Source organism: Excalfactoria chinensis, chromosome Z, assembly GCF_039878825.1.
Source record: "Excalfactoria chinensis isolate bCotChi1 chromosome Z, bCotChi1.hap2, whole genome shotgun sequence".
NCBI classification, from domain to species: Eukaryota; Metazoa; Chordata; class Aves; order Galliformes; family Phasianidae; genus Excalfactoria; species Excalfactoria chinensis.
The window spans coordinates 58,656,161-58,677,523 of NC_092857.1; the positions used below are offsets into that span (position 1 = coordinate 58,656,161).

A 21,363-nucleotide genomic window follows, 5' to 3' on the forward strand; every position below is an offset into this window, starting at 1 on the left:
AAGAACCAGTCAACCACTGATACCTATGTGTTCTTCTAATGCTTCCCATCATTTTATAGACATCTATCCCACCCAACTTCATAACAGTTTTGCTTCCAAACTTAAAAATCCTGGCTTGTCTAATGTTCTTTATATGGAAGCTGTTTCACATTTCTTATCATCTTGTTGCCTTTCCTGAAGTCTTTCCCACTTTCTTTCACAGCAGTAACCAAAACATTTTTCTATGTAGAACACAGAGCATAAATACTGTATACACAAGTAATGCTAGAGAAATCAGGGATGATTCTGTAATGTCACCAGGAGTTTGAATTCAATTCAATTCAATTCAATTCTATTCCATTCTATTCTATTCTATTCTATTCTATTCTATTCTATTCTATTCTATTCTATTCTATTCTATTCTATTCTATTCTATTCTATTCTATTCTATTCTATTCTATTCTATTCTATTCTATTCTTCTATTCTAATAATTTAAGTACACTGTAGAGGCTAATTCCACTTAATTTCAAACCTAATATAAAACTTACTTAAGTTACTAATGATAAGAATGCCCTCTTCAGAAGTATAAAGAAACAAACACAAATCCTAAAAATCAGCACATCATTCAAACTTCATGGTTAAATTGAGCTCTTCAACAATGAATCTCAGACTTGTCTCTTTGTATGTTAAGAAAGATAATTTCTCCAAAGCAATATGACCACTTAGAGGCTCTTAAGAATAAAATACCCATGGCACCAGAAAAATCACACTGCACTAGCGATAAAGTTTTCACACACCCAAGTGGGTTCTAAGCCAGCAAATAAATTAAAGCATTTTTCAAGCACCATAGAACAAAAGGCACATAGAGTACTTGATTATAGTACCTTACTTCCTCCTGAATACTTAAAATAAGTAGCAAAACTTCTTCCTTCATCACTTGACTAAGAATATGAGCCTACCATTCTAAAAATGAAGCATCATGAGAAATAATGCTGTGCTAGATTTAAATGATCTGGATACTTGCTAACTTGTGATTTCATAGAAAATTTCATAAGCAGCACAACCTTCAAAATCTGCAGCTCTTGATACCATTAAGTGTTTCCAACTTCCCTTTTCATAGCTGGGAAGCATTCAAAATCTCCAAAAGTTCGTGAAAATATGCATATGAATGAATCCCCAAAACTTCAAAATAACTTTTGTGTTTTTTTATTTTATTGAGCCTGGCACTTTATTTTTATTATTGTTATTATTTTTAAAAATTGGCATTCACAGCATCTCAAAAAAATTGAATGACTAATTCTGATCATTTCAGCCTATCCAGGGACATGACACAGTAAAGTGCGGTGCAGAAATTTTTGCATCATAGGCAAGCTGGCTGTGTTCAAGAATAGCTTTGCTATGACAGCGTTGCTCTCAGATTAATTAGTCTTACTACTCAGTGTACAGAGACACATGACTAAACTGCTTTTGAGACTCATGATGGAATCCTTGGAAAGCAACCTGATGGCTGCCTTCTTCAGTGATTACAGTGGGGATTTCTCCCTCAGCAGGAACAAAGGGTTTAAAACTCTTTTAATCAATTTTACTAAAAAATACCTTCCCAGTACATTAAATATCACTCCCCTGCCCCAGTTTGTAAGGCTTAAATTCATAGAAGATAGACCTCCAGTATTGTTCCTCCAGGGACACAAGAAAGCAGTGTCAGACATTTCAACCAATAATTTTAGATGGGCAAGAAAACTGAAAAGAAAATGTGTAATGTTAAACTTAAAATCTAAGCAGAACTTGCATATAAATAATAAATTCATTCCATAAACGAAACTAATGTTTTGCTAAAATCTGAAAATAAACAGCCCAATAAAGCAAAAGAAACTCAACTACTGGCAGGGATATTTCCAGGGGTAAATTTTCAAACCCGTACAGATGGAGTTGCATACATAAATTCCATTAACAATAATGTGTTCCTCACCCCTCAGTGATATTAACTTTTAAGTGATGCTATAGGCATTGTAACAATCTTGCATTTATGGCAGCATTCATTTGCAGAGAGTGTCTCCTAAACAGAGATTGTATATAAGCTGTACTGTCATTTCAATTGCATTTAGTAATGGTATAGTCAATTTTTATGGACATTTGCTCACAGTTTTCTCTTCTTGAGCTGCATGGTGATATATGCTTTTTAATGTAACTGCTAGATACAAATAATTAGTATTGCTGGGCATAATCACTAATTTCCTCATACTGTAAAAGGCAACTTAATATTTCCGCACAGCAGATGTAATACACAGTACTACACAGAAATTATTATAAACAGTGCCAGCAGTTTTCTATACACAGTACTTAAGATAATTACAAAAAATATCTTCATTACTGCATGCTAACATTTTTTTAACAGTTTAATTTGGATAGGTTACAAGATACATTCAAATCACACAGACACAATTACTGCAAACCCAAGAAGCTATAAAATCTTCCCAGCCAAATCCCTTTGACCCTGTTAATGTCTGTTCCTTGTTAATCTCAGGCAAACGTTTGTAGTATGCATTTGTTACGGAATATGAAAAAAAGAAAGGAAATCCCTTAACAGTTATTGATTCCAGCATTTACTGACTAAAAGTTAAGTGCCGTTTACAAAACAGAACAGATGCAGATGCTGACAAAAAGGTAAACAATTGTTGCATGGCTTACTGCCAGATTCTAAGCCAATATATTAAACTCCAAGTGAAGCACATTTCCCCTATAGATTGCACTTATTGCCACTTCATTTCCTATGTGCTCTGTCTCTCTATTGCTCTGCCTGGCACTAAGCTATTTTCAGTTCTTTGGTGACCCCTGAGGCCTACTGCTACCTCACACAGCCATTAGTGAAGGGAATTGCATGTGTCTGACATGGCCTGAAACCAATTATTTGATATTTTCTTCAGAATGATGCCCAACTCTGTTGGGAATGAGCAATCATGAAATAATTTACCTCCTGATTTAATTTTTTCCCGCACAAATTAGTTGTAGCTGAGCTAGCTATACACACCTGCCTGTGACATATCTCTGTCTTATCAAGGTCCTACTTGAAATGATGAAAAACTTAAGGGGGGAGGAGAGTTGAGTAGAATAGGTTAGGGAATCCTGCTTTAAAAAGGCATTGACAAGTTTATCAGATATACTGATCACATGTACTCTCTGCTGATTGAAAATGACAGATCCACAAAGAACTATCAGTGCAGCAAAGGAAACCGCATGGATGCAAACTGTTATCAGAGTGTTTAAGGTTTTTTAAACACCTGTCTTACTTCACAGCTCGCTCTCCTTTAGTTCCAGTGAAATGCACAGGTGCCATGAGACTTGGCTAGAAAAGCTCGTGCAAACAGATTGCAGGTTGGATTACTTCCCTCCATCTTTTTGCTTTTAAATGGTCTCAGATCTAAAAACAGCAGTCATTTTCTTATTAGACATTACCATTAACATCAGGCTTTTGTAACGTCTACACTAACCATTCGCACCATGCATATATTAAAAAAATAATAATGCAGAAAAGTAAGGGATCTCAATTTATGTACAAACAAGGTAAGCACGTATAAACTTGCACACATTTAATCAAGTGAGGTTGTCTGTCATAGAAAAAGAGATGTTACTGCTGGCTACTCAATAACCTCAGTGAAGACTATACTAATCTTTTGAAGGAGATGCGCTATACATGAAAAATTAATCAAATCTACACCATAATATCTTCACAGCTAAATGAAACCAGTTTCCCCTCATCGTGACAGTTGATGTTATCTAGCAAATACCTAAGTCCTTTGCCAATAAGGAGTATACACATCTGTCAAAATTAAATCTTCACATGAAATCACGTTCACCGACCAAATGACAAAAGGATAGACCAGTGCTGGAAACGGGCTGAAGCTACAATGCTTGATCATGCTCTGACACCTAATTTATGTAATAATCTTAAACGAGTCATCTCACCAATCTAACTACTTGACAGCATACAGCTATTTCACAGCTTTGTTGGGCTAATTACAAGGAATTTGTCAGGTGCTCTAAGGATGAGCTCTAAGAAAGACTAACAAAAAAACTTCACTCATCTTGTTCTGAAACTACTGTACCGTCAGGTCCACCAGATTTCCTTATGAATGCTACCATTGATAGGACTTCTGTATATCCTCTAACTCCTAAAAGAAAAACTGTGATTTGTATTTGAAATCACAGTAATTAATGTTCTTATTTTTATCTTACGTCTGTTAGCATCTGCAAATACAGAAATGTTTGCTAACTTTGTTTCTATCCTCTGCACTTACACTCACAGTGGAATGGCTGGATTTCACACAGATCAGTTAACTACATCACACCCACTCTATTAAAATTAAGGTTGTTAGGAACTTTCAACCAATCACAAACTTCTATCAAGCATTCATCATTCCTTTGTTTAGCCTACACACAATATTATGTATTTCCCTAAATAATAGATTAAAGTACTTCTGTCACTTCTGCTTCTCTTACTCCTTGGAATTTCCAAGATACAACAGAGGCAGATAGTGACAGCTTTTGTTCTAATAGGAGAAATCACTCAGAAAAACACTTATAAAGCTGGATTCCAAACTCACACTTCTGCTTCACACATCTGTTAATTTCCAAACTCTACCCAGGCAAAAACACCACAAAGTTCTCGCAGGTACTTTCACAGGAATAAAAAAAAACATTCTCTTTTAAGCTTAGCAAACAGGGGAAAAAAAATAAAATAAAAGTTAAAAAAGTAAAATTACCATTTCCAGAGTTCCAGAAAAACACCTTTGGAACACTTTAACAAACACTTTGTAAAAATGCTAGAACAATTTCTGTGTTGCAAACGATGGATTAATAATACATCAACATAGATGTGCACATACTCATTCCTACTAATTGCCACTACACTCTTAGAACACCTATTTATACATGAGCTGACGCTATGGTGTGTTGATGAAGATACAATTTCTTTATTACAGAAAGTCCGCTCTCTGCTGGACTTGTCTAGCACATGAACAGTAAGTCAATACACTTGTCTTAAAATAAAGATTCAGATTTTAATTTGAGGTTGGTCAGCAGATGAAGCTACTGAGGAAAAGGAAACCCTTCTTGAAAGTCTGAGACCAGTAACTAAATCAACTCCAGACAGTCCTCAATGGCCAGGGTACTAAAAAACTCAAGAGATACAGATGCTAAATTCATAACCAGAATGTTGTTATTCTGTCTGGATAGACAGAAAAAAAAATCTGCAATGCCTTGCTATATTTAGCACATGCAGTGACAGAGTAAAATATCCTAAAGCTTTATGTAAAAAAAGCCAAACTCAGTAGATGACTTAAAATTAGAGAAGATTTTTAATTTCTTAATAACTGAGAAACACACATTCATATTCTAACTTAGCATGGAATATCCATCCTTTGGATGTGATATACCTCTGATTTAAACAGAAGTAATTTTTTTGTAATCTAATCTGCCTAAAGCTGCTTTGCCCTCTAAAAGTTAAAGTTGTTCTTAGAATACACATTTTGTGATAGAACAGTTTCTCTGTCCTGACAAAAAAATCACAGCCAGGGCCATCTAGTTAACTTGTGCTTATATGATGGTAGACATATATGTTGAAAAGACTCTTGTAATAACTTTCAATCAGTACTGTGGGAGTCCTTTTACAAGAAATTTTTGAAGGTCTCTTTTATCTGCCACAGTCCAACACATTTTTCTTCACATACACAAATAAGTAATAGAGAGACTAGCACAATAATTTTCTCACAAATCTTGTCACTTACAATTAAACAGAACACTAAAGTATGTAACTCAAAATTGACCCCTGGCCACTCACAAAGTATCAGACTGGAGAGTAAATCACTTCCATCTTTTAAACCTGGGAGGAGAATGCAATAATTAGAGGGCACAGTGAGTTAAGTGCTCACTTTGTGTTGAAGAAGAATACCCAGGTGTGCTGAGAGAGCAAAATGAAGGTCATTAGTTGGTGTTTTCTAACTGTAGACATTTGGAAAGTGGAAAAATAATTAATAATAATAGTAATAATAAACTACACAAAAAGCCCTTGGACTTTCAAAGAATTCAATAAACAGATTCAAGATCCTTTTTGGAAAGCTAAAAAGAAATTACTTCATTAGGATACAAGAACCCATACAAATATAAGTCAAAAAAACATCAACAATTTCTTGTTCAGTAATATATAAATAATTTGGAAAGAGAAATCAGTGTTTACTGACATAGATAAATAAACAATATGCTAATCAAATCCTGAAATGAGTATCTTTTCAATATGACAAGGGATCCCTAACAGGATTTCACTGTCACTGTTCACATTATGAGCTTAATAGCAATTTCAACCAACAGCTCTAAGAAGAAGGAAGGTATTCAGGCATGCTACGGGCTTTGAAATTCTGTCAGTTCAATTGACATTTCAGCCACTTAGATACTGTTATCTTACCCCCTACTATAAGCTTAAAAAGTAACAAGCTTAATGCTTTTGTAATCTTTACCAAAATGTCATTCTCCCACTAGAAACACATTTGTGGTCCTAGGGTAATATGCTCATGTGGCCTTTAAAAGAATACCTCTTTTTTATTAAAAGTTCTGCTCGCTGTGTTCAAACAGATGGTTTTATTTTCTCTTCAGCACTACTCATATTTCCATTTAATATAATTGTGCAGTAGAAATCAAATACAATGCTTGCAAGGATAAGAAATAAATAATATGTGACAAAAAGGCTATGGAACACATTATTTCCAACATTAAATGCAAACACATTTATTATGTTTCCCTTGAGTAATAGGACCTTGTTTTGCCTGTCAAAATTTTATAGGTTTCCCAAGGAACAAAAACAACTGCAGAAATCTGCATCATATCTGTATCTCCATTGTCTTTTAGTTTTCTACTACAGATTTCTACCCACACTATCTGGTTTATTTATTTATTTATTTATTGGGTGATAATGAATCCTGTTGAATATCACAATTTTGATTGTCATATCATATGAAAATAGGGATCTCTAGTATTTCTACGATGAAAAATCTCATTAAGAAACCTGAATTTTTACTCTTTACATATGTAGGACCTATGTAATTTTCTGTGATGGCCTCAAGTTTTCTGTGCAGGTTAGATACAGAGAGCACAGCCGTACTGCAGTTCCAACTGATACATACTTCTTCCCTGTCTTTCACTGATGGATACTACAAGATTTTTCATCCCATCTGTGCTGAACACTGGGAAGATAGTGGCACACATCACCATGCAGAGTGGAGTTCAAGAAGTGAGTAGACATAAAGTCTACTTACAATGTATGTACCACCCTTTTCCAGCAATTGTCCCATCTATTGTTTTTTACAGGTCCCTTACAGTCCTGTTCTTGTCAGACCCACATCACTGGGAAGTCTACAGTGACAGAAAGTAGAAAATGCCAGAGAAGCAGAAATGTAACTGACACACATCAACTACTTTTGTCATGCAGAAAGAGAAATTGAATGCTATGAAAAGGGATAAGCAGCTTATACTGGGCCTGCTGTAAAAAAAAAAAAAAAAAAAAAAAAAAAAAAAAGCAAGGAGTTCCAGTTTCTGATACCTTTTCTTTATTTTTCTCTTCACAATCTCTGAGTCATTGTGGTATTTGCTGTATTTAGATCTTTAAATATTTAAAATTTTAAATTTATGAAAAAAACTTTTAAATACATTTCCACAATTAAGTTTTAAGCTTTTATATTTCTAAAACATTTGGCCATCAGCAATATGTTATATCTATAACTTAAAACTTGTTTGTATTAATGCAGATATCTGGTCAATATAATGACGGTGAACTACTGAGCACGTAAAACTGGCTATTATTAACAATTGTCCACCCACAGCGGATACTTTATAACAGCATAGTTTACCGGCACTTCAGAAGAATGCTACAGGGCTTCCTAGGAGACAAAGAGTTAAGTCAAGTGACCACCACACTCTCCCCGTTTCTTCTTAAAGGCTAGATTTCAGCAATCCTGTGTATCTGAAAGTATGATGGAAAACCAACTGTAATTATAGCACAAATATTGAAATTTATCTGCTTGAGATAGTAACCAGGACAGAAATCTCAACAGTGGTTCAAAACATAAATACTATTCATGTGAAACAAAGTCTGGGATTATTTAATTCCCAGATATAAAGAGGAGAATACATCATACTATACTATTGAGCCCCAATTATTCTCAGACACGAATAACTTTTTTGTTTTGTCTTTGATTTTGTTGTTCATTCACGCAGTCACTAAACTAACAGGTATCAATGCTATTTCAGGACAGCTTTTGGTGGATACAATACCATGAAGATCATAGAAGACTGGTTGTAGGCAGCAATTTTGGCTCAAGAGATCGCTAACAAACTGACTTTAGATGATCTGGAAGATAAAAGCATATCTGAAACTATGGTTCTTCATTTCAGAAGAAGGAAATAATAATAATAAACAAATGAAAATAATGATGTGCACACAAACACAGAGAAATCAAATTTCTTTAAGGGTGCAAACCTCAAAACACGTATTTCCAATCAGCTGGAAAGCATGCTGCTGGGAACGCTTCAGGATGAATGACATCAAAATAGATTTGCCTTATCAAGCCCTTTCACTGAATTGCCCAAAGCCAACCCCATTTCAGGAGGTTACTCCAAAGCCTGTTCCTCGTGTTGGTCACATCTCCACTATACAAGTACAGCTCCACTAAACAACAATCAGTACTTCTATTCAAGTTCAGATACACGCTATATTCAGACTACATGTTCCATAAACACAATTACATTCCTTAGACTTTCATGAATATTTAAACAATGCAAATGAAAAACATCATAACTGAAATCATGCTTTGCATTCATCATATTGATAAATTTGGTAAAACTTTACTTGAATTTATCCTTACAGTAGCACCAAATTGGTTATCTTTGTGAGAAATAAAGAGGAAGAAAAGAGAAAGGAAGCCTCCTCAACAAATGAGTAAGAGGTTGGTACACTCAGGTAAAAATATTGTCTGAATACTAAAACACAGCAATGAATGCAGTTTAACTACTTTGTTTCTAAAAACATTCTTAGACCAGCGTTTACTGCTTTAGTCTACCCGCACTTTTCAGTACTGTTTTCACAAAAACACTAATTTTAATGAACACTGTATCGCATTTTTATAAACAATCTAAGATTCTAAAAGTTATTAATGGTTCAAATATTAAAAATGTATCCCCCAGGGGTAAGTATTTTCATATTAGAATTCCTATTCACTTTAAGGGTCTCTGGGAAGCTTACTACCAAATGAAAATAATAAGGCAGTGAATGTGAACATGTGAGAGGAAAAAAAAAAAAAAAAAAAAAAAAGCTTCTGCATTTTATCTAATTTTACTCAAAGGAAATTTAAAGATAGATGGATTAGTCCACATAAGAATTTTCTCTCTTTCTGTCTTTCTGTGTGCATATAAAATCTATATAGATAAAATACACTTGCAGTAGTACATTAGATGTGTACAATATTGTGGGTTTTAAGTGTCTGGCTGACATTTTATCTCTGTTAAGAGTGGCTATTTCTTCATCTAAAAGAGATGAAGGATTAAGATCTGCCAGCAAATCCTGATTAAACTAGATTAACATTTTCATAAGCAAAGAAACACAAAAAGGTTCAGAAGGCAGAATTATAATCCATATTTAACAGACTTATCGCAAGTAAATTCTGAGAAATATCACATCAGTGTCTGAAGCAAAAAACCACAGCAGATAAGCTAAAATACACCTTCTTGCATGATTAATTACATGCTATTTATGTTAATGAATCATTACAAAACACCATAACATTACACAAGCTTCTGAAAGAAATATATGATTAGTACGACAAAATAAACTAAAAATACAAGACAAAAATATTTCAGGGGAACCCAGGGCAGAAAGAAACTCCCTTAGATATAATTTCCAAAAACTGCAATGAGGAGGACTCATGTTAGATGAAAATCTGTTACATTAGCATAGGAAGCTAAATACTACTGTCTATATGCTGCATGAGGTTTTTTTTTTTGTTTGTTTGTTTGTTTGTTTGTTTTTTTAGGGGCACTGATTTACCTAGAAATAGGATCAAGTTATAAAGTAAAACCATCTACTTCCATGAAAGGTGGTAATCAGTGATGCAAGGCATTGCCTCTTTTCAAACACTGTTCTGCCAGCTCCACTCTCAAATCATCCTCATCCTCAATCCCGATAAACAGATACATGCTCATTACAGTAGTCAACAAATAATGCTTCTAATTGAACATAAAAGAAACTCCTTATTTCATAAATGGACTGTTATACACGAAACTTTTTTAAGATTTATGACTCTGTTAAAACCTCTTATCTTTATTTTCCAGTCAGAAGTAGGTCTTCTATATAAATTTATTGGATGTTTTAGCACTGTTTCATTATTTTCTGTTATTTATTCATTTTTCTCTTCTATACATGAGGATCAATTACAGTAGTTCTCAGGGAAAAAAAAAAAAAAAATCACATGTCCCTGAGGGTGAACTAAGCAAACACAAAGCTTTTTCTCACCTCTGGGATAACAGTCCCAATTGTATGTCTTAGATTAAATTATTTTGCTGTTTTGAAATGTGTTGGTTTGGTGGTTCCCAAAGGGCAGAGACAACATGCATAAAAAAATACAAAACATTGGTAGAACTGTCTTTCAGCTAAGAAGAAAAAACAGCCTTCCCCTCTTCTGTCCATGCTCCAGCATGTTTGGTTTTGTTGTTTAATACTTAGCAAACTGGGCACCATTGTCAAGCCAACCTACTAAAATCATCTTTCAGTTTACACTATGTGTAAATACAGACTTCAATTAATAATTGTGGAAAGCTAGTAAAAGTATCCTTTGCCTAATCAGAATTTAATAACAGTTCGTAGATGGAAAAACCACCTGACACTAAGAATCTGTCTACAGGTATAAACATCCCCAAACTGTATTCTGTAGAATTTTATCCCATGTAGTTATTTCCATGTAAACTACCTTGTAAACACTTGAGCTCCAGGGGAAAATATGTTTTTTCTTGAATAAGCACAGTACAAATCTTGTACAGCCAAATATTTCATGGACAGAAATTACTTACCAGAAAGACTCTTCACATATGAGCTCTCATTCAATTAAGTGCTTGATAACAATTGCTTCAGTAACGATACAAGTAGATTTTTTTTTAATAATTCCAATTATTTATATATAGTAGACATGAATGAAATAAAATGAAAAAAAAATCTATCAATCTTCACAACTTTGATCCCTTATATTACCCTAGCCACAACTTCACCGTTGTCACTTTGGGGTTTGGTTGATTCTCCTTTCCCCCAACTTTCCTTGCTGAGCAAGATGCCAAAGGGATTGGCCTACCCCTTTTGTCAGCTGGCATCAGCTCACACACAGCCTCTTGTGCATCCCTAGTGCTCTGGCTGAAGGTCAGCACAGGAAAACAAAATTAAAATATTGTAAGGGATTCGAGAAATTGACATTTTCTTTAGACTTCATTGTAAATATTTTTGAAGCTCACAACTCCAAAAGCTTGCTTTGCATATTTCCATTTTTCTCTGTTCTACTGAATTTACAATAAAACGTATGCTGGTGATCTGTCTGGATAGATGCAGTGACACAGAAACGTATAAAGATACATCTTCTGACAAAGAATATTTAGGCATATGAAGTAACTGTCTTAAAAGACTGAAGTATTGATTTTTTCCTCCACCTAATGCAGAAACTGTTAATGTGTTTTTTTCAGACACTTTTACAGTCACTTTAATGTCCCTGCCTTAAATGTAAAATGGAGACAGCTGGAATAGTTTTGAGTTGTTTTGAGATCAAAAGAAATATTGAATTACAAACTTTATAGAACCATAGAATCACAATATAATTTGACTTGGAAGAGACCTCAAAGCCCATCCATTTCTAAACCCTGTGCTGTGGGGAGGGCTGACCCCACCAGCTCAGGCTGCCCAGGGTCCTTTCCAGCCTGGCCTTGAGCGCCTCCAGGGATGGGGCACTACAGCTTCTCTGGGCCTCAACCCTCCCATAGTTAACTATTTCTTTTGAGCTTATAATCTATACCAACCTCCTTTCGGTTTTAAGACATTGCTCCTTGTCCTGTGACTACATTTTCAAGTTAGTGTCTCTCCACAACTGGTTCACTACTAGTCACCTTTCTTATTTTGTAATTCAATATTACACTGATACTTCTTTCCTACAAACACTCCATCCCACTAACTACATCAGCTTTGCCTTGAACTTGTCATCTTTTCAACATTACTTGTCTGCATGTCTTTACCTTTTACATAATCATCCATACCTCAGCTCCTGTTAAAAAATGATTTCTGCATTTCTTCCAGTGGAATTTTTTTCATCCTAAATTAGCATGTAAATTGAATTTAAAATTCACGAAATTATAATTTTCTTCAGAGGGGGCCTGACAAAGTATCAGTGCATTGTATCGGACTTATTTGGCCAGGTTCTGGTAGCAGGGGGGCCTGTGTGAGCAGAACCCAGAAGGGCTACTGCAGAGCAGCTCTAGCTGCTCCAACAAGCACCTGCTGCTGCCACAGTTGAGCCATAAAAGAAGCTGGATGCACTCTGGGAGAGCAAATGTGAGAGAGAAACAGTGCTTCACTACAACAGCTGGGAGAGACGGCTGAGAAATGGGAGAGAAGTGGCCCTGAAGGCACCCAGGTCAGCACAGGAGGAGGGCAGGAGGTTCTCCAGGCTTGGAGCAGAAGCTCCCTGAAGCCCAAGGGAGGCCCGTGGAGGAGCAGGCTGTCCCTGCAGTGCATGGGCACCATGCAGAGCAGATCTCATCATGCAGTCACAGAAGAGACCATGTTGCAGCAGCAGATGGGGCCTGGAGAAGGCATAGCCCGTAGGTACCCCCAAACAGCAGCCCTGGGCTGGAACTAGAGCCCGAGGGAGGAGGTCGTGGTGGGGGTGGTGGGGGTGCTGCTGCCTGTGGGGACCCATGTGGAGCAGTGCCTGAAGGGTGGGCCCTATGGTACAGAGCTGTGCTTGGCTGCCCCTGGGAAACCAACACAGGTTCTGTTTACGGCAGTCACTCACCTGTTTTTGTACCATCCGAAGATCTATTTCGTGTTCCTATATTTTTCACATTATTCTAACCTATTTTTTTTCTGTCTGCAGTCTCCTGCACTTTTATGGAAGTCTGTGTTCTAAGCAACCAACTCATATAGAGAAGTGCTCAAAACCCTGTTACGTAACTTCATGTAATTACAATAAGAAACTGCATCCTGGTTGACTTTTTTGCAGTGCTGTGATTCCTCCTCTCGCAAATTGGCTTGTTATGATTCACCATCAGAGAAAAAGAACAAACTAAAACACTGATAACAGATTCCTTTACTGCCTTAAATTCCTTAGAACGAGAAAAAATGACCAGGTTCATTAATTCTAACAATGCTTTTGCACAAATAGAAATCTTATTATTTATTTTTAAAATTAGAATCTGCACAGTAATCTTTTTAGGTCAGCTTTGATCTACAATTTTGTGCCTGTTTCATGGTTAGAGAACTTCTGCCAGTCAAAATTTTTCAAGAGGGGAATAGTTTAAATTTTTTAAAATCTGATTTAAGCAGTTCTTATTCTAAGGTATATCCAGCAGTTGGAATTAGCTGCACTAAAAGAAAAATGATTAAGGCATGACAACATTTTCCAGTGAATAATATCATGGTTTATAAACAAACAAGTATAAAACACTTTCCTTTGCTTTAAAGCTGTATTTCATCACAATTCTGACACGGTCTATGCCTAAACTACAATAGTGCATTTAAAACATAATGCTGGAATTAATAATCTTTGCCCTCTCTCTTTGCAGGAAATAAGAAGGTGTGTTGAAAAAAAAAACAACAACAACAAAAAAAAAAAAACACAACAAAAACAAGCAGTATCATTAAAATAATATCTAACTGCAATGAACATAAATTATGTCTACTAACCCACAGCATGAACCGTTCTCCTATGCTTCTTTGAAATCTTGTTTGCCTTAACTATGTGCAGAGCATTTTCTTTGAACTGCAGCTCACAAAGTCTTTCAAGAAGAACCGTTATTTCTTCAGTGATAGTATCCAGATAAGTTTCATTAATAAACTTCAGTGATGAAGAAGGGTCGATAGTTCCACTTAGTATATAGAAATCCTCTTTTATTATTGTGCATAGTGTGGGTATGGAACTTTGGTAGCCGTGAACAACCTTATCAAAATTTGTTTCACCACAGCTCGACAAAACACAGTTCTGTAGAAGATCACGAACCATCTTACTCTGCATATTTTGATACTTTGATAAGACTTCTGATTCAGGGTAAAGAAACAGAAGTTGCTGTATGCACTGAGTTTTAAGCTGCATTTGTTGTTGTGAAGCATTGGGATTTGTCTCTTCTTGACTGTGCAGTCTGTTTACTAAAAATCGTCGAAGATGCAGTCTCACATCATCCCAGAGAGATTTCACATCCATTGTTGAATCATCCTCAATGGCATGAAGAGAAGATGTAAACTCAAAAGACATCCCACTTGGAGAACAAGGAAATGAGACACCACACTGACTAGAGAGATCCAGAAGGAAGTGAAGAATCATTTCCTCTTGGTTTTGCTCATTCTTCAGCAACCTTTGCTAACAAAAGTAAATCAGACAGTATTTTAGAAATATTTTGTTAACTCTGTTAATAAAATTAACAGCTTTGTGCTACAGTACCAATTACTTCCATTGCTAATTATCTTACCAGCAAACAGACTGAAACTAATTGCTCTATAAACAACTGAAATAACAAAGGCTGTTTTCCTATGCATTTATATTTCAGTCCATCTCTTCATCTACCTATTCCAGTGAACTCATATTCCTCTCCCTATCTTTCTTGCATCCTCAACTCATTTTTTTCCAATCAGTTCTTATCCATGGTTCAAAGGAAAGCTGAGAAAGACCATAGTTCACTAGATAGGCCTTGGCAGTTGATAGGGCCTGTATGTCCTGGTCCACACCACATCTTGGAAACAAAACTGTATGAAATTAACATTTGCAATGACAATAACAGGTTTTGCTCATAAGACAGGAATTTAAAGAATAAATACTGTTGCCTTCTGTGCTCTGGATCTGCTCACATTTAAGAGAAAGTCTATTCTAAGCACAAAATAATCTGCATGTCATCCTCTAAAAGAACTAGAAGTGAAAAATTGTGATAAACTGAAAAGCTTCCTTCTGTTGCAGGCTGGCTTTGGCCACAGTCCTAGGCCCACCAAACTTTCATTTGTACAGACCAACTCTTAGTCTTAGCTGCCCAGAAACAACAATGGATTTCCCCATCACAGTCACAAGAAAACTAAACAAAATAGGTGGCACTCTTGATTCTCTGGGTTTCAGGAATCAAGCAGGCAAATTTTAGATGAACCAAGGTGTAGAGGCCCTTTCACTTGCTCCCCCACCTCCCACAACTTCTCTCCCGGGTCTTCCAACAAGGAAAAGGTCATTGTAAACTGCAAAAGGACAGTTCTTCCTCCCTCTCATGTCCTTTATCCAAGCTTTATCCCATTGTATAGATGGGTAAAGCAACTCTCAGTGACCTTCCACCCTCATAACTACTGAATTAGTTAATTCTATTTGTAGGGAATTATTAGTTTTATTTCCTCTCTCATTCTGAAACAGAGAGAAACAAATAATATTGGAGTATGGTAGTACTTCAATAATTCTGAATTATAAAATGTTCATTATAACAATTGATCAGTATATATTTTAAATTAATATTTAAAAAACATTTAGGACAGAAATTTCAGTGATACTTTTGGATTTTTTGTTAATATTTTCAGTCACAATTTTTCAGTATTGAAACAATTTTTCCTTTTTCCTTTTCTTTCTTTTTTTCCTGATTATTGAAAACTGTTGAACTCTTAGGGGAAAAAACAACAGTAAAACATTCAAATTAATATCTATCAGTTTTAAAGAAGTGTGAAAAGCTCTCCTTTGAGCCCAAGAAATCAGTGTCAACTGTATACAAGAGGAGACTTGCACTTTACCTTGTAGTAGATCACTATCTACTGTAGATTAGTTCCAGTCATGCTAACAAATACATCCAATATCACAAAGATTTTATTTTTAAAAATGTCATTACTTTAGGTGGAAGTTATCTCAGTGAAGACGTGTTCACATACATACTCAGCTTTTAATTATTTTGAACTACAATATACCAAACATGTTGGAATTTCACATAATTGAATACTCTTAGGCTTTACAAAGAATCTCATAGTGCTTCCATGAGTTTACAAATGGTTGAGAATATCACAATCCTAATCATAAAACTAAATACAGCTCATTAACCACTACATAAATGAAACCTGGCATTATTTTTAAAAAATTGTTCCAGCCACGTAGAAGTTAAATGAAATTCCCAGCAAAACAAACATACAGACATACAGGATGAGGTGTAATAACAAACAGAAAAACTGTCCTGAGACAAAAGGAATGTTAATCTTATTGAAGATATATTGTATGTTACTTCATTTGTCACTTGCAAGCTTTTAATTAAGTTAACTGAGTAATTAACTCAGTGGATGGAAATACTCAGTTAAGAAAGGTCAAATCGTAATAATCTCATTAATGCTGAATACTACTGGAAACAGCTTAATACATTTGTGTTTATGGAGCTAAGGGTTATCTACTGTGAATCTAATTCCCTACGGAAGGACTGCTTATGCTAATACATATACGTTTTTCATCTGTAGTCCCATCTACACAACAGGCTGGATTATCTGAGAAGCTAAGAGCCTGGAAGCAGAGATGTCCCAGTTCCAAGGCTGCACAGTTTTTCTCCTCATAAGCTGTGTAGCAAAATGTTTTAAGGCATCTCAGGCTTCACTCTCTGTTTAGCAGCCTACCAGAGAACTATTCCCAAAGTTTAACTGACCTCTACAGCCAACAGCTAGACTAACATGAAGTCTGTAGACTCTTGGGAAGCTGATGAACTAGAAAGCAAATTTTGTATATGATGTACCCAAGGTATTCCAGAGATGGAGACATTTTGGAATTTCCCAAACAAATGCTGCCACCTGGTGTTCAGGCATATGGCTTGAATAGACCTGGCAGATGTGAATGCAGGGAGTGGGCAAAGGTATGTAAGCCACCAATGCCATCACCTTTCCTAAGGGTGTTAAGAAAGGATCTAACTAGACTAAGAGGGGTAACAAAAAACTTTGCAAGTCAGCATAGGATTCTCTCATTTTGTCTAGAACAGGTATGACAAGTAGCAGCTTGACTCTTGAGCAGGGTGATTATTAATAGCAACATTTGAACTGATGATCTGTGTCAGACAGGGTCTAAATCACTTCCTCACCACATGAACATTAAAGACATGCTGTTTCTAGAACTTCATACTTGGAAAAATCTTAAATGATCCATGGCTATAAATCATGAATTCAGTGGATGCTAAGTGATTGATAGATCAACAGCCAGTTTCATGAATCAAAATAAACAAAGTGATTTGAAGAAGCTTAAGCTTTAGCCAGAAGAAATCCCAAAGGAAAAAAATACTGCACTTCTTGTAAGTAGATTTCCTCTACCAATACAGAGAATCTTAGCCTAGAGATGTTGCTGTGCTACAATGGAACCACAATAAAGAAGCAATCCAGAATAAGGTTTACATTTATGTAGACACCTGCATATATGCATGCCATACAATCACACACACATATGGTTAACATACAAAATTGCAGGCTGCTATTTATTTAGTTATCCCCCTTCACATATCTAGTAAATTTAGTTTTCAAAATTCTACTTCCTCATCTATATTCTAAGACTAACTTTGCTACAAAGTCTGGATAAAAATGACTTTCAAGATCATAATTTTTTTCACTGAAATGAAAAAGTTCAATTGCACTTGCTGGAAAAATGAATATAGCTTTCACATTTCAAATTGGTAAAAGCAGGCAGAAGGTTAATGGTTGAATAATACATAAAGTACAATAATCTGTATCAGAAGTATAAAATTCATATTGATACATGTGAAGAACAAGCCATAGCAGGCCGTCCATAGACAGTTAACTTCATATGTTTTCATCTACATGTGTTTACAAAACAGCCCTAGCAGTGCCCAACATGTGGAATGATCAGTAAAAATATTTTACCTCAAATTTGTGTAGCTTGGACATGATCAGAAGGAAACACAAGCAGATGGTACTAAACTTTATAGTAAAATTTCTGAATTATACTAACCACAGTGAAGACTGACACAAAGCTACAAGACAAGAAAAAAAACAACTAAAACAATAACCAACTTTCCCAAACTGTACATTCTTCAGTAAATATTTTTTACCAGAGTCCTAAGGAACTCCATCAGCTCTCCATGATGTGTAGATGAAGGACGGAGAGAAACAAAATTACAGTTGTTTAACCACTGAAGGCAGTCATCTGTGCTTTGTAGTATTTCATCAGTACATATTTCATTTACTTCTGATTGCAGGTCTTTAAGACATTGTTCCATGCTAGAAAAAAAAAATAAAAAAAAATATGTATATATGAAAGCGTTCTATATATTCCATATCGCAAAAAGAACAACTACTTCAAATTAATGTGTAACCCGATTCCTTCTTCTAAACAAATTACTCAAAATGAGGCTTGAGATTCCAGCATTAATCTTAAGATATATATGTGAATAGGTTCTCAAATAATCTTGTAATTTCTAGTAAAGAAATTGGTGAGTAAGACATTGCTCAACTTGAGATCTGCTCCTCGGGGCTTAATTAGCCAAAGAAACAAATATAAACTGAATCAACTATCATATACAAAGTTGAATGTTTGATTCTAGCAATCAGTGGTTCTTTTACAGTACATCAGATACATTAACAACTTCATAAAGACCATCTGACACATCACAGCAAATGCTGTGAAGGATTTTAGAGTCAATTCTGCTGAGAAATCAGATCTTTTTTCTTGTTGTTATTAGAGTATTTGAAAGAAAACAGTTCATTTGCAAGTAGCTGATCCACACCCTGTATTCCTGTCTGTGAAACGATGTGTGGTTGATATGGTAATTACTGTGATTGCAGTTGTAAAAATCAGAAGCCTTATATCTAAAAAGATTTTCTTACCATTGTTATGGGTACCTACATAGAAAGAACAAAATAGGAAAATCTAGAAACAATCACATTCTACATCATTTCCTACCAAAATACCTTTTCACTCTTTGAGAACTACTTTTCTTAAAAGAAATACTTAATGTTTATTATAGTTTCCATTAGAAAAATGGTATTTAAATTCCTATGTTTAAAACAAACAGTGCCATCACCTAAGACTGAATTTTGGTTTACTGCAATGAAAAGTAATTGTCACTACAATTGTATGGTAGTTATTTATATTCCTGGAGCTGATAAAGGAAATAAGAGCTGATGCAAATTAAAATTCATTTATTTATACTACCATAGTAGAAGAAATAGTACCAATAGTTAACACTCAGCTCAACACTCAGACATTTCACTGCAAGATACTTTTGATCATGTTGCTTCCTATTTTCATGACATCAGCCAAACATGAAGGCTTCTTGTACTGTCACTTGCCCTTTTGTTTTATATAGATGAAACATGCTTGCTTTTCTCAAAATGCTCTCTTAATACTTGAAAATGAATATTTTTTGCAAAGACATGAAAATTAAAAAAGAGAAGATGAATGAGGGTCGGAGAAGAGTAAGGATATGAAACTGAGAAACAAATCAAAGTGTATAAACAAGGACAAAAACACTAGCTTAGAGATCTTTACTTTTCAAAAACAAATGCAATACAACTAATACAACTTCTTCAATTTCTAACCTTGAGTAAAATATCAACATTTTCTTTAGAATAACCTATCTGGATAGAAAGATTCATTTTCTGCTGCCATCTGTTGCATGGCAACAACGTGTAATGGGATACTGGTGGAAAGGTTCAACCTCTACAGCCACACCACCAATATCCTCCTCTGATGCTGTGGGCCAACATAACAGAATAGGAAGCATTACTTTTGGAGCAGCTTTCATATTTTGTCATTTGACAGTGTGTGTAGTACTGTTTTCAGCATGTGGAAGAAGTATTTATTTGATCTGTCAACTAGATTCTCTCTTTTACTGATTGATTTACACTTGATTTTTCTTACAGATACTGTACAGTGTACCCTAAATTCCCTATAGTTGCCACATTCTGATCAGCAGCAATAAAATGAATCACTCTCATCCTTACTTTTGGGAACTAATTCTGTTAGTTTGAATTGCCAGTTCTGAAAATCAGTGTGAAACAGTAAGCAAATGATCACATTAAATTATGTTCAGAGATAAACAGTAGACTGTGTTTTCCTTTTGTTTGCAAGCTGAATAAAACAAATACAATACAGTAGAAGATAGCAGTAGATAATATGAACAAACTGAGCAGATAAAATGCATGGTACATACAGAATGCAACAACAATCATAAGTACTAATTAAGTGCAGAGTGATTAACAATTTGAAAAGGAAAAAAAGAAATACATGTAAAGTTCCCATAGCAATGAAAGCTGTACAACTTCTAAAAACAATCTCATCAAAACACATAGGACATTTGGAACAGCTTATTTTCCCATGTTTAATTGTGTTCACTATGAATTATGGTTATAACTGTTGTATGCATAAAGATATGACAAATGAAAGCTTATCTACACTACTGAGATGAGGACATACCACTTTACAGCTGCGTTATGTTCAGAAACCAGATTTTGTAAGTAGAAAAAATGGTAAAATACATTAACACTTATAAATACTTGAGTGGCTTGTACACCAATCTTCAAAAGATCGAAGTGAAAATCTTTTTGAGATTTCTCTGAGAATAAGTGACGTCAAAATGAAGTGAAGAAGTACCTGCTCATAAGGACATATCAGGTCACTATCAGGACAAATTACTTCCAAGAAACACAATCTTTCTCTGCATGTGACCCAGTCAGGCTCTTGATTGAACAGTCCAGGCATGAGGACTAAACCTGATAAAAGACTGGCATTTATCTTTTTCAGCTTGTGAAACATGTTCCCAGGACTACAAAGCATATACCTTGACTCCTGGGACACAAACTAAGGCTTTTCTTGTGTCATGCTGAGGTACCTCAGTCAACCACACCAAAGAAAGATATCAACATGAACTGCAAAAGGCACTACTGTGGTTGGTCTCTGCCAATGTTCTTCAGTTAGGAACCAATTTTTACTTTTATCTTTGAGAAACTATGGACTATGAAAAGACTACAGCCTTCGCAACACTGGACGTTTCAGCAGTTTTTCTGAAGACTGATAAGGGGATCAGGTGGATTAATTTCATTGGACGCTGTGTTACAAACCATGATAATTCTAATCATTTTGTTTAATCCTTCTATCTCAATA

General features: G+C 35.3%; 1 protein-coding gene across 5 annotated transcripts in view; it reads right to left on the reverse strand.

Annotated features, from left to right (window-relative positions):
* Positions 1–21,363, reverse strand: part of KIAA0825 (KIAA0825 ortholog) — a 225,993-nt gene that overhangs the window by 166,951 nt on the left and 37,679 nt on the right. For 4 of the 5 annotated variants that reach the window (XM_072358868.1, XM_072358870.1, XM_072358869.1 and 1 more), the window contains exons 3-4: positions 18,311–18,479; positions 13,956–14,625 (exon numbers count right to left, since the gene is read on the reverse strand). In XM_072358868.1, coding sequence (XP_072214969.1) covers positions 13,956–14,625; positions 18,311–18,479 — 839 coding nt within the window. Of the gene's footprint in view, positions 1–13,955; positions 14,626–18,310; positions 18,480–21,363 lie in introns of those variants that run through there. The other variant, XM_072358872.1, reaches the window with a different exon arrangement.